This window comes from Homarus americanus, unplaced genomic scaffold (assembly GCF_018991925.1).
Source record: "Homarus americanus isolate GMGI-L3 unplaced genomic scaffold, GMGI_Hamer_2.0 scaffold25195, whole genome shotgun sequence".
Classification (NCBI taxonomy): domain Eukaryota; kingdom Metazoa; phylum Arthropoda; class Malacostraca; order Decapoda; family Nephropidae; genus Homarus; species Homarus americanus.
The window spans coordinates 42,659-56,839 of record NW_024750561.1 but is presented as its reverse complement, the minus strand read 5'-3'; the positions used below and the strand labels follow the sequence as shown (position 1 = coordinate 56,839).

The 14,181-nt window shown below is 43.6% G+C and overlaps 1 protein-coding gene across 1 annotated transcript; it reads right to left on the bottom strand.

Moving 5' to 3' along the window:
* Positions 1-40: 40 nt before the first annotated feature.
* LOC121854112 lies at positions 41-14,181 on the bottom strand. Its single transcript, XM_042348502.1, has 5 exons — positions 13,405-14,181; positions 12,923-12,999; positions 2,506-2,656; positions 2,178-2,260; positions 41-1,717 (listed from the first exon to the last, which is right to left on the bottom strand). Exons 2-5 carry the CDS (start codon positions 12,989-12,991, stop codon positions 1,358-1,360), a joined length of 663 nt encoding a protein of 220 aa, XP_042204436.1. The 5' UTR covers positions 12,992-12,999; positions 13,405-14,181; the 3' UTR covers positions 41-1,357.

Sequence of the window (14,181 nt, the reverse complement as noted above, 5' to 3'; positions counted from 1 at the left end):
ACACTTTTCTCATGACGGTCATAATAATAATACCACCAACAATACAGGAATTAGTTTTAATGACAATATATACAATTATGTCCAGATTGGTTCCTCGTGTGTGTGTGTGTGTGAGAGAGAGAGTGCGTGTGTGTGTGTGTGTGTGTGTGTGTGTTTGTTTTGAGGTACAATGGAACACATACACAGGGACATACAAACCATCTGGAAGGAACATGGATGAGTGAGTCTCAGTGAATTGATCCTGAAACCTTATCTTGTTAGTATTATGAAAGGAATTATTGCAAAAAACATTTCGACTCGATCTCAAACTATTCATTTGGTGTCGAAATTAGACATTAAAAAAAACACCTTTTATATCTATAATAATAAAAGATTAATTCCCCTATACAAGTCTTTTTAAAGGAATGATAATAATTATTTATTTATTTATATATTAAAAAAAAATCACACAATATAGACGTGTTCATAGGTGATTAATTACAACGTATGGCATTCATCCCCTCACAACAGTACAGTCAAGCGAGCAATTAAAAGTAAAACATGAAATCATATGAGAAACTGACACCTTGTGCTTCGCTTAAGACATTGCCACCATCACCCGACGCTAGAGGGGAGAGAAGCTGATCTGCTCAAGAGGTCAACAGCAAAGTTTCTAAACTGATACCATGTTGTGTGTGTGTGAACCTCCACTAACTGGTTCTGTTACAGTACCTCCAAAACACTCAATATAATCTATAACCTTTTAGTGAGTTTACGGTATATAATGTTATTTTTGTCTGATGTGTTTCTGGGTCCCTACAGCCCTGAATACCCTCACCTGTAGCCCCAAATACCTCTCACTTGGAGCCCCAGATGCCCTTCACCTGTAGTCCCTCACTCACCTGTGTTAATAAACGAGCTCTAAGACACTCATCCTCCACTACTACCTGTGTGTTAACTCGTCACCGAATCAAAACACTAAATTTATTTTTTTCTGATTTTAGTTTTCATACATCTTGTTCCCATGTTAGGTACGCAATGATTACTCACACCAAGAAGGCCATTTATTAATTGGCTCTGTGTTTTAATGAGATTGTTTACCAAAATTGAGTCCCTGAGCAGCCTCCAGCATGCCTCAGTCTCTCCCGGGGGATAACGACCAACACCACCTGCCTTAACAACTTAAAAATACTAACACACGTAAACCTAAAATAACACCGCTTGTTCCCATCAATTCCAGGGACCACTTTATAGTCCACGTACTTAAGATTCACCAGAGAGTATATATACACAGGGCAATATAAACGTTTCTTCATCAAAAATATCTCAATTGTGTAAAAAATATGTAGTCTCGACCACAGCCTCTGGCACCGAATCATTATATCTTGACCCCGAGACCTGTGGGTAGGGGTGACTTCTTGGTGGGCGTGGTTGGGTTGGGAGTATAGGCAGGGGGCAACTCCCTCATCTCCCCGACTTGTGTGTGATTGTTCTCGCAAAACATCTGAGGCTGTGTGAAGGTGGAGGGAACAAGGACTGGTATCAAGGCTTCTCTCTTGATGGCTTTGGAGAATGAGCGGATGACGAGGCAGCAGTAACTGAAGATAATGAGGGACAGTACAGAGGCTAGGAGGTCCAGCTTACGGTTATAGAGGACAGCGTTGACACCTGACCAGATCACAGCCGCCATCACCACTCCTGACAGCACCATCCACGGCACCAGCAGGCTTCTACGCTTCTGTGCCAACAAAGATGGTTTATTGGTGAGTATATTCCACTAGTTGTTTAGAGCGTTGTAGTATAGTTAACATACCTCACTCACACACACACACACACACTAACACACACTCACTCTCACACACTAACACACACTCACTCTCACACACTAACACACACACACTCACACACACTCACTCACACACACACACACACTCACTCTGTTGTAAGTAAAGCTCTCCACCTCTTTAACCTTCAACTGATATATAGCCATAATCTTAAGATATTGTCCCACCCACATCTTAATTATCTGTAAAAAGGCGTCAAATTTAGACAGAGACTCGACTATAAACTCCGTCTTCTTCTAGTACTTGTTCCGTCGCCTTGAACAAAATGTAAATAAATAAAGTTAAATAATGACTCGGTATACCTAACTAAAGCTAACCTAACCTAACAGAGAGAGAGACGTGAGATGTACTGACCTTGACGGCCCCGATGATGAGAATGATGGAGAAGACGAGGAAGAGAACCCACACGCTCACCTGAATGTACAGGAAGATCCGAACTGGAAAGGTAGACACACATCATTATGCACAGGTATGTATGTATGTATGTATGTATGTATGTATGTATGTATGTATGTATGTTTAGTGTGTGAGCTTATAAGGTTTTATTTACCCCCTCCCTTACCTCTCATTTCCCCCTCCCTTCCCCCTCCTCCCCCACTCCCCCTTCTAACTCCTTCCCCTCTCTGTTCCCCCTCCTCTCCCACTCCCCCCTTCTAACTCCCCCCCCCACTTTCCAACTCACCTCCAAGGACTACAGTAGGATTCATCATGTCAGTGCAGGGTGGTAGGACGCCGTTGTCTTCGCTGTTAGGATCCTGCCTACATGTCCTCAGGTGTTCCTCCAGGGTGACTGCCACGGTGCCGTACAGGACGATCAACACCATCGCACACAGCTGCAGGTGGAGAGTTTTGTGGTGATCAGGACCGATTGTCAAGACCACAGAAACATGGATTGAATCTTACTGAAAGGATTACAAAGGAAATTCTGAATTACTTTATGGTATTACAGAACAGGTGTTGTCTTAATGAGCTTTAAAATAAGTTCTGTAAAATTTAACCAAAGAGAACAATGATTTATGTAGTTTGTGTAATTTATGTTCCTTAGAGATACATAATTTTTCTCTTGTTCATTTTAGAAACAGTCGTATCGATTTACTTTTATTTTCTTCTTCTTTTTTCATTCTTCCCTGTTTGTCTTCTATTCCTACCATTCCCACGTACTAGTAAGGTTTAAGCATGTGTTGCCTCTTCCTACAAGAATCCCATTTATAGCCCACGTTCCTTTAACTGTATTTAATAAACGTTAAGTCTTGTCCAGGTTAGTATCTTAAATAGCTAAGTTATCTTTTACTCCTTGGTCTCCAGAGGTAAGAATATATTCCACGTCTCCTCCCCGTCCTTGGAATCGATCCTTGGTGCCACAACTCACGCCAAGACGGAGGTTGTTACTATACGGAGGCTGTAGATTAGGTGTAGTGAGGATGTTTTATGTTATGAGAGATGCTTTTGGCCAGGCGTTGAGAACAAGGTTTAGTTGTTGGTAAGTCATGTCAAGTAATACTGGAAAGATGACCTTATACCTCCCTCGAGAACAGGGGGAGGTCCAGCTTGTTCTTCACCTCCTCTTATTCTTCTTCTTTCTTTCTCCTCTTCTTCCTCCTTCTTGTTAACCCCCTCCTCCTCCTCTTTTTAGCCATCTTAATTCTCTCTTTTTTTTGCCTTTTTTTTTCGTCCCTTGAACATGTTAAGTCTTTTGCTTCCTCTTCCCGTCTTCGTTGACCTCCCTACCTCCTGTTATCCCCACCTCCTTCTCGCCCACCCACCCACCTCTTCACTTTTCCTCTCCCAGCCCCTCCTCTCCCCGCCCCTCGCGACACCTGATACAGCAGCTGACGGGGCGCCACACGTCGGAGGCTCTACATATACCTTACTCACCCTGGTAGACGACCCTCCAATTAACACAAGAGCTTGACCACCGCTCCTCTGGGAAATTAGTCAAGGCAAGAATGCTCTCTCTCTCTCTCTCTCTCTCTCTCTCTCTCTCTCTCTCTCTCTCTCTCACCATAACACAGCATTCCTACCGCCTGACGAACCTACGCCTAACCTACCTAATAAAAGGGTTCCCACAGTGGAGTGAGAGACGTTCGCCAGGCACTGTTCGCAGAGAGTGATGGATCAGTTGAGAGAGTGACCCCAATGCCCCCCTTACCCTCATGCGTTATTGACCTTTGACCTTTCCTGAGTGCCTAGAGCGTGCATGCCAGGAGTGCCACGGAGGCATTGCAGTGACAGGGAGCAGCGCCATCATACCCAACAAGCACCACAAGGAAGGTCTCATAGCGATGCCTTTAAGTCTTGTATCGGCGCGAAATATAATGTGACGTGAATTATAGTGTGACGCGAAATAGTAACGACAAATAATGGAATTATAATGAAGCACAACACCATAATAACAGACAACAATATAATGAGAAGGGATGGAACAATGGCGCGCAACACAAGAATGACTACGCAACACTATAACGGTGAGACGAAACACAACACTCTACAACAAAACATAATGAAGCACTGTTTATCCTACGTAAAAATTAACTCATCTTACACAGCGAGGAGTAATTTTCCTGGTAGGTGATATTCCAGGAAAATATAACGAAATACTCCGTAAAACTTATCCTGAATTCCGAAAAGAGAATTTCCTACGTCTCTCGGTATTAATATCTCAAGAGCAGGTTATTATTATGGAGTTAATTTTTTTTTTCTTTCACTGAGAATATTTCCATTTTTCCCCCTCAATTAAAACCTTTTTCGGTAAATAGCTTAATGGATTTTTTTTTTCATGTGGTACGTAATTTTAACCAAATAATCCCTACACTTCTCGTTCAAATGTTTATCTTAATGTATCATACACTTCATAGTTCTCTCTCTCTCTCTCTCTCTCTCTCTCTCTCTCTCTCTCTCTCTTTATTTTCGTCTTCGTTTAGTTTTCTCATTTGTTGATTTTCTTTCGTTTTCGTTGTATTTCTTTTTGTTGGTGGATTCAAGAACGCCATCACATCACTTGGTCTCCCAGTGCCTCCCTCCTTCAGACTAATGCACTAACACAAATCCTTCTTCTCTTTGTTTTCCCTCTTCCTTTCTGTCTCATTTCTTTCACTTTAGTTTCTTTTTGTTAAGATATCGATCCCCTTTTCTTTTCTACTCCCTCTCTCTCTCTCTCTCTCTCTCCCATCCTCCCTCCTCCCTTTCTTCTCTCCATCCTCCCCTCCCTCCCCCTCCTCCATTCTCTCTCCCTACCTCAGGTCCTCACAACCTTCCTCCTTCCTCCCTCAGCCCCCTCCTCCTCTCTCACACCCCCTACCTCCAGCCCCCACCTCCTCTCCTGCAGGCGGTTCAGTGGGCGAGAGGCGCACCCTGCACATCATGAAATACAACAACTAGTGTTCTCTGACTCACAATACGAGACACAGAGCCTCGCCTTCATAACCACGTCCTGTGTCGCACCGCTGCCGTAGTGAAGGACGTACAGGAGGGTTGAGAAAGTCGTGGGGGAAGAGGGCAGCTGCTTGTAGGGCCACAGGGAGCCATCTGCTTGTAGGGCCACAGGGAGCCATCTGCTTGTAGGGCCACAGGGAGCCATCTACTTGTCGGGCCACAGGGAACCATCTGCTTGAAGGGCCACAGGTAGGGTAATTTGGATGAGTGGACGGGGACACCTGTTTGGAGTACGGGAAGGGAGTGGGCCAACTTGTGTCAACTTACTGAACTGAAATATTCACTTGTTTACGACTGTATACCTTCACCAGTCTGTGTTTACTAGACAATGGTGTAGGGGTTATTAATCCTAACGTCCAGAGTCTTGTTCTTGGAGACGTTCTTTACATTCTTTCCAAAACCTTTGTTATCCTGACTCTTTAAAATACCATTATGTTACACTAATTCTTCCTATTGGCATGTCGAGGAAAATCCAACACCAGGATAAATCACCTCTTATTAAGCATCCTTCTTCTTGTTTCCGCCTCGTTAGGATGTAAACATTGTGCTCTTCATTCTTCTTCTCTTCCTCCTCCACCTTCCTCGGGGAAAGCCCATCGCTAGAAGAAAGCGGCTGCTGTTGTACGCTCAGCTTATCTCACTAAAAATAGCTCGTGATCAACACAAACCTCATATAGATTCAAGTATCTTTCTCTTCTTTTTTACAAGGCAGTGAGAGGAATTAGCCTGTGGCCTTGATGGGCGGGTCCTCAGGGAGAGTGTGGGGGTGTTGAGGTGGGACAAGAGGGGCGTGTTGCACCCCCCCCCTCCACTCCCCTCCCTCCCTCCACTACTTCCCCAGGCTTATTGCAGCCCCTCCCCCCCCCTCCTACTAATATATTTCTGGCTCGTCCTCAAAGATGTGATCTAGAAGAACAAGAAGTCTTTGGGATGACTTGAAAGGCAACTTATTTCCTCACAAGGATTATCCGTCCATCTTGGCGTGCCTCAGGGATTACTATTGAGATCCTCGGTTTCCTTAAGAGGTTTGTCAGATATATTTCTTAATTCTTCCTTACATATGAGTTTTTGTGGTGGAGAGAGAGAGAGGGGTTTAATTCCCGCTTGGTGGAGAAGACTCGGTTGCCTCCTGTACACTAAACTACAGTAACAGGTACACCACTGGGGGCACGAGCAGCCTGTACTCCATGCCAGGAAGTCTTACATACACACATCCATCCATCCATCCATCCGATATAAAAATGATCATGGTAATCTTACACACCGATGGTAAAACAGTCGTCACCCAAACACTGTGTTCTCGAGGGTACACAACACGCACATACAGTAGAGGTGGTTGTGGGTACTGTGGTTGTGTTGGGTTGTAGTAGGGGAGGGTTGTGGTGGAAGGTTGGTGGTGAGAGTGAATGGTGGTTGATGGAGTTAGTAGTTGTTGTTGTTGGTGGTGGTGGTAGTGAACAGCGGTGATGGTAATGGGTGGTTGTTAGTGGTGGTAAGTGGTGACGAATGGTGATTTGTGGGTGATGATAGTTCGTTGAGTACAGTTAGTGGTGATGACTGAAGCATTGATGAGTAATGGAAGAGGGGGAGGAAGACGAGGAGGAGGAGGAAGAGGAAGAGGAAGAGGGGGAGGAGGAAGAGGAGGCGGGCAGCAGCTAGTGATCACAAGCTCCCGCTGATGTGTGGCGATAGCGACTTATTTAGCTTATCTAGATCACTAAACATCCCCCAAGGGTTCACACACACACACACACACACACACACACACACACACACACACACACACACACACCTCAACAGCGTCCTCATTCTCAAAGATTCATAAATTATCTTTCCTTTTTTTCTCGTAAGTGAAGTTTAGGACCAAAATATTAGTTATAGTCGAGTCTCAGAACCGTTTATCCTCCATTTTCTCTTCCCTCGTTATACAGGAGATAAAGTGATGAGGTTAAATGTTATCCGACAAATGTGGGGAAAAATTTGACTTTTAGGAATTTGGGTGAATATTTCCTTATGTTTTTTAGAGCTGAACATAAAGTATTTCTCAAATTTATCGTCTTAAGAAAATTTATTCATTATTATTATTATTATTATTATTATTATTATTATTATTATTATTATTATTATTATTATTATATGGTTAAGATACATGACGTTCATATATTGACAAAACATACACAGAAATGTAAACACAAGCATAAATTCATACATACACATACACAAACACACATACGCCTTTTATTTTAGCGTTAGTTGATTAATATATATTCATATAGTTTATTCCTACTCTCATATAGCCCACATAAGCTGACTGTCACACCACACGGTAATTCACTAATATAAAGCAGCAATAAATCTCCTTATCATCTGTACATCAGAGTTTGTTTACTTCAAGTGTCGGCCCTGACGATGGAGCACGTGGACCACCATTATTAACACATGGTGAGTAGTGTTCATTCTCTCTATGTATATTTTCAAAACAAGATCAAATTTAAGGACATACTGATTATAACAGAGCCAGTGTCGTTCGCCTTATAGGAAGTAAAGACTAGGTTGGGTCGTAACTGTAGTGAATTTGACGTTATTTGAGTATTATAAGGATTACCTGAAGATTACCCCTCTGCAAGCTTATTTTACCTAATGACTGATCACTTTAATGCTACCTAGAGGGTTGGGTTGGGTGAGGTTGGGTTGGGTTGGGTTGACGCTAGGGTGGTTAATCTGCAATGAAATCAGTTGTAAGGGCGAATCTTCAGTCACTATGCTCTATACACCTCGACAGTTGGTCACTAGAATTAATTTTGTTCACAACTTTACGACTAATTAGGTGAACAAGTATTTTTTTTTTTCTGCTCCGACGGCTGTAAAGATTTTTGTTGCCGACTATAGGTGGCGGCGGGTGACACGATAGGTTACACCCGAAGGTCACAAAAGTCCAATACTTGTATAATAAAATTCTTAATAAACAAAAGTGTGTGTGTGTGTGTGTGTGTGTGTTTGCTGTCCATTGTCCAGCCACCCACAGTACTGGTGCGGAAGGTGCTGTGTTTTAGTGAGTGAGAACATAACAGCACCGTGTTGGAACCACCGTAAGTGAAATCCACCTCAGGAACACACACACACACACACACGTCACCAACAGCCATTTCCCCTCCTGTAGGTGTCCACAAACGATGTCTTGTTGCCCCTCAGTCTACTTCAGATCTTATCTCAGGAGGACTCTCTTTTTTTTTCCTGAGGTATTTAATCTTTTCACTGTCCTCTCAGCGGTTAGGGAGACGTTTAGGACTCGCTGATTTCGCCACTAAATCTTCTGAGACCTTTTGTGAATATTTTAAAGTGGATTTTGTTTTATATTGTTAGTTATTAGATGTTTTTTTAGTATATTTTAGCGGTGAGGAGGATAGGTAAGTGTAGTACCGTTAGTAATGTGTGTGTGTGTGTGTGTGTGTGTGTGTGTGTGTGTGTGTGTGTGTGTCTGGCAGAGGGGGCTGCGTGAAGTGGCCATCCAGACCAACCACCATCATCACGCTGACAGTCCCACTACCCACGCTACTTACTACCTTCCATCCACGCTACTTAGTCTCCCCCTCCTCCTATACGGAACACACCACCCACTCACAGGGGTTAAGTAACATCCATTAACCCTTATCGTAGCCTTTGTCAGCCCTCGGCGCCCCTTCTGCTCGTTTTAAAGAAGGAGGTTTTGTCAGGGAGGGGTGATGGTTAGGCACAGGCGGGGTGGGGAGAATATATGGTGACAGCCTGAAGAACCCTTATGCTAATTATAACTTATACATACATACATACATACATACATACATACATACATATTCAGTCGTACTAGTTTACATTTCTTCGTCATGTACCTAAATACAGATATACATAATACATAGCGAATGTATATAATGTATGAGAGACATCACAGGTATACCAACAATATTACCGGTCCTATAACACTCATATAACGAAAGGTAATTCACGATAAGATTTTTATTTTACGATTAGAAGTTTTAGAAGGAAAAAGCCACAGAGGAGAGTGAAGGTCAAGATCAGATAATATTATACACGTTTATTGAAAGAGCGATAAGAAGACTCAGAGGAAATAGTATATTACGTCGTGGTTTTGATGTGTCGGGAGCAGTGAGGGCGTGTACTGGTACGTCACTATGACTCACTAACCACGTGGGTAAGCTTAAGTCAATACATTACTAAGTTATTGGTGTTATTTGATGCAGAAATTATAAACTGTGAGGTGAAGATGATGGTAGTGTGACGGTGGTCCTTGTTGCGTCACACCAGCTGAGAACAACAGGGTGAAGTTCAGAGTTCGTTCCTCGTCGATGTTGAATTGTTCTTCGTGTTTGATTGTGTGTTTGTGATTGTTTGTTGTGTGTTGATTGTATTATGATGTATCGGTTGTGTGATATAGATTGATTGTGTTCAGCATTAAATGAATAGGCTTTTTCACACACACACACAGACACACACACACACACATACACACACACACACACACACACACACACACACACACACACACACTGTAATAACAGGCCGCCCACACGTAATAATATGAGAACTGAAAGCAAATGAAATAAACATGGTTACAACACACACACACACACACACACACACACACACACGAAAAAATAGGTACACAGGCATATATAATAATGTTTTGAAGTTTGACATCACTAGTAGAGGCAAAACGTGATTCACAACACTCCACAGACTGCCCCTTCCTCCCTCCCTTCCTCACACCTCACAGCACCACACCATCCACTACCGTATATTTATTAGGTAACATAACAATAAGGCTATCAGGCACCTTTAATTCACCAGTGTAACAAGGTAAAGGTATAGATGGAGAATTTACACTAGAAGGAGCTGCCTGCTTGAACTAGTATCAGAGGCGGACGCGAATGAGGACACTATGTTCTGCCAGACGCCCACCGCCGAGTGTAGCCTCTAACTTACTCTCTTGAAAGCAGGATGTAACCTTGCAACTCTTATTAACAACATCACTCTTCATGCATCTGTCGAGTTCAATAATAAAATAGTCTTATGTGATCTTTGCACATGAGCCGACGTAATTGAAAGGCTGAATCTTGTGTTTGTGTCCCCAGGGTATGTGTCCCCAGGGTATGTGTCCCCAGGGTATGTGTCCCCAGGGTATGTGTCCCCAGGGTATGTGTCCCAAGGGTATGTGTCCCCAGGGTATGTGTCCCCAGGGTATGTGTCCCCAGGGTATGTGTCCCCAGAGTATGTGTCCCATGTGTCCCCAGGGTATGTGTCCCCAGGGTATGTGTCCCCAGGGTATGTGTCCCCAGGGTATGTGTCCCCAGGGTATGTGTCCCAAGGGTATGTGTCCCCAGGGTATGTGTCCCCAGGGTATGTGTCCCCAGGGTATGTGTCCCCAGAGTATGTGTCCCTAGGGTATGTGTCCCCAGGGTATGTGTCCCAAGGGTATGTGTCTCCAGTGTATTGGCTAAATAGTGTTGCTTGAGTGCCAGTGCCATTTTGTTCCGACCGTGTTACCTTACCTCCCTCACTCCTTACTCCTCGCCACCTCACGACTCACCCCTCTCCTCTCACACCTTATCACTCAACCCTCTCCTCTCACCCTCCTCACCACTCACCAGCTGTGAATTTTACCGACAACTTCCAACATACAGCTGGGTGAACACTTGGCAGGAAACTGTTACTCTAAGTGTTGATGGTAATCTTTACAGTCTAAAAAAAACCCGATATGTTCTAAGCGGCTCTGAGTAGCTACCAGTTCACCCCTCTGGAAAATATTACACTTTCAAGCAGTCAATGTTAATGTATGTAATTATTTATTCATAATATATAATCCTAGGAAAGGCAGAGAGAATTTATTAATGAATGTATGAATTGATGTCTTGGTGTTGATTGATGAGAGGAAGTGGAGAGAGAGAGAGAGAGAGCCACTTGATCTGGGCTTGAACTGTAGTGTGTAATTTGATGACTAGTTGAAGAGACAGAGCAGAGGAGGAGGATAGAGGGTAGGAAGAGGAGGGGGAGTAGGAAGAGGAGAAGAAGGAGGGGAAGAGGAATACGGTGAGGTGGAAAAGGGGAGGAGAAGAAGAAGGAAGAGGAGGAGGAAGATAATCAGAACACCGATGGTATGATAACAGATAAGGAATGATGTGATTATAGTGAACAGAAGCCAAACAATAAATATATGAAAGATCGTAAGAAGAGAAATACAAAGACACTGATAATAGGGAAGAGATATAATATACTCATAAAGGGTGATAAAGATGGAAACAAAAGCCAACGATGATAAAACTAGATATTTCTCCAGAGAACAAAATTACATGAGCAACAACCAGAGATGTACAGCTACTGCCCGGGATGGATTATTATGAATGAGGAGATAACAATACCCACCTGGACTCAACACCTGCAACGGAAACCGAGTTGGACCTTGAACGAGGGTCGAGGTACATCTCCAACGAAACATCCACTAGAGAACTTAAAAACGACAAGTGCCCATGACTAGACAGGCAGAGGTTCAATTGAGTGGAAAAAGAGATGTTTAAATTACTACTGTATGTTCAGTCAACCACAGAAGTCCTTTCGCCGCTACTGAACCACGAACCCCGAGAGTAAAACTCGTAAACCCGAAGCATTTATGGATAGAAGAATGCATCGGTGTCTACTGCTAAAGGTTCACGAGTCTGACTCTCGGAGCTCGTGGTTCAGGAAGAGAGGCGACAGAACTTTTGAAGGTGACTGTACATGTGTATATGCACGACTCGCCTCTAAGATCCAGGCACATGGCATCACAGGCAAGAATCTGAAGTGGATTAACAACTTGTTCGAAGACAGACAACAAAGAGTGGTAATAAATGGAGTACATTCTGGATGGAAAAAGGTTCTCAGTGGAGTACCACAAGACTCTGTCCTTGAACCTATCCTGTTTGTGATCTCCATAGCCGACATACAGTAGATGAAAATATGTCGAACCACATTGTCAAGTTTGCGGACGGCACGAAGATATTTGGGACGGTAGCAAGTCAAGACGATGTTGCAACAATACAGAAAGACTTTCAAGAGCTGTTCAAATGGTCTCGAGACTGGCACAAAAAATGGATGATCACCTGAAAATTAAGCATCCCAGTTCATTTGCCTGAAGGTTTATTACCATAATTCTACCTGGGAGGATTAAATTAGGTTGTAAAGTTAGATTAGGTTAGGTTAGGTTAGGTAAAGGCTACCTTTGTAACAATGGTCAGTGTCACAGGATAAACTTTGATTAAAATAAACTTTGCTGAAGTAAACCAAAGAAAATGCCGGCCATGCTGAGGTAAACTAAGGGAGGGACTGATCATGCTGAGGTAAACTAAGGGAGGGACTGATCATGCTGAGGTAAACTAAGGGAGGGACTGACCATGCTGAGGTAAACTAAGGGAGGGACTGATCATGCTGAAGTAAACTAAGGGAGGGACTGACCATGCTGAGGTAAACTAAGGGAGGGACTGATCATGCTGAGGTAAACTAAGCTGAGGGACTGACCGTGCTGAGGTAGACTAAGGGAGGGAATGACCATGCTGAGGTAAACTAAGGGAGGAACTGACCATGCTGAGGTAAACTAAGGGAGGAACTGACCATGCTGAGGTAGACTAAGGGATACTCACCATACCCAGGACGCCTATGGCCACGACACCCTTCTGGAGGCTGCCGCAGCACCAACAGCAGCGACGCATGACAACTCCTGAGAGGAAGTAGTGGTAGTAGTGCAGGGTGATAGGTTGGGTCCCTCTCTGTTTCTAATTTAGGGCCTAATTCAGCTAACTTCAGTATAATTATGCAGCTATTGTTTCTAGTTAATGATCTACAAGTTATATTCAGTATAATTATGTAGTTAATGTTTCTAGTTAGTGATCTGCTACAGGTAACTTCAGTATTTGTAAATATTTTCGTGCTTTTAAAAATAATTATTATCTTTATTTCTCTGTTATCTTAAGAGAATCCACTAGGGTAAAATCACAAATAAAAATGGTAACTTTTAAATGACGAAGGAAATGAAATTGGGAAATATTGTCTGTAGAAAAAATTTAATTCACCTTAATATAAGAACTATTCAGATTCCTTCTACCCTCAGGCCGTGAGACTCTACCTGTAGCAGTCGCAGAAGAGAAGACGAGCAGCAGCAGGTGGGTGTGCGGGGCTTGTCGGAGTCGAGGTGCGTTGACCAGGACGCACGCCTAATGCAGGAGGGCGCCAGATAGTGATGTCCTTCTTTGGGAGTCACTAGCACTGTTACCACGCCTGAGGTCGGAGGTTAATGAGATAACGTAGCAGCCTACTTGTCCAGACTCACTAGTACTGTACAGGAGAACCTGAAGTGTATCTTTGTGACCACTGATGACCGCACTGTTCAGACACTTACTTCTGTTCTGTATATCGTGAAGGTAAGTAATTGTCTCTCGTTAGTTCACGCGGTTGTTATCTGGTGTCCTCACAAGTAGTGATCAAGATTCCACAATTCTATAAAAAGTTTCTGGGAGATGGGCGTAAGTGCACGTGTTGTCGACGCGGTGGTGAGCGCAGGAGTGGCGCGTCTAGTCAGGCTGCGGGGGAGGCACTGACAAGTTTCCGCCGGGGGGACCGGGTGCCAGAATAGTGCCATTATCACCAGACGTGGCACTAGCATTGAAACGTCGCAGGGGGCAGAGTGGGATGCCAGGTACTGCTGCCTTAACTGAAGATAATCTAGTTTGCTCACAAAGGTGACAGCTCATACAAGTTCAGGTGGACCTATGGAATGTAAACGTGTGTGATAACACCCCACTCAGGTGACGCCCCTGGCTGGCTAACATGATCCTCAGCAAACCATAAATAAACCCAACATGGAGTCTGAGCTGCACAAAATCTATCAAAGGCGCCTGAGATG

Bases quoted from the DNA above. Each gene is read 5' to 3' on its own strand.
- LOC121854112 (XM_042348502.1), bottom strand. From the start codon at position 12,991: ATGCGTCGCTGCTGTTGGTGCTGCGGCAGCCTCCAGAAGGGTGTCGTG. The intron at 2,657-12,922 runs GTGAGTATCCCT...CTCCACCTGCAG, and splicing joins CCATAGGCGTCCTGGGTATG to CTGTGTGCGATGGTGTTGAT. The intron at 1,718-2,177 runs GTCAGTACATCT...TTGTTGGCACAG, and splicing joins TCATCATCGGGGCCGTCAAG to AAGCGTAGAAGCCTGCTGGT.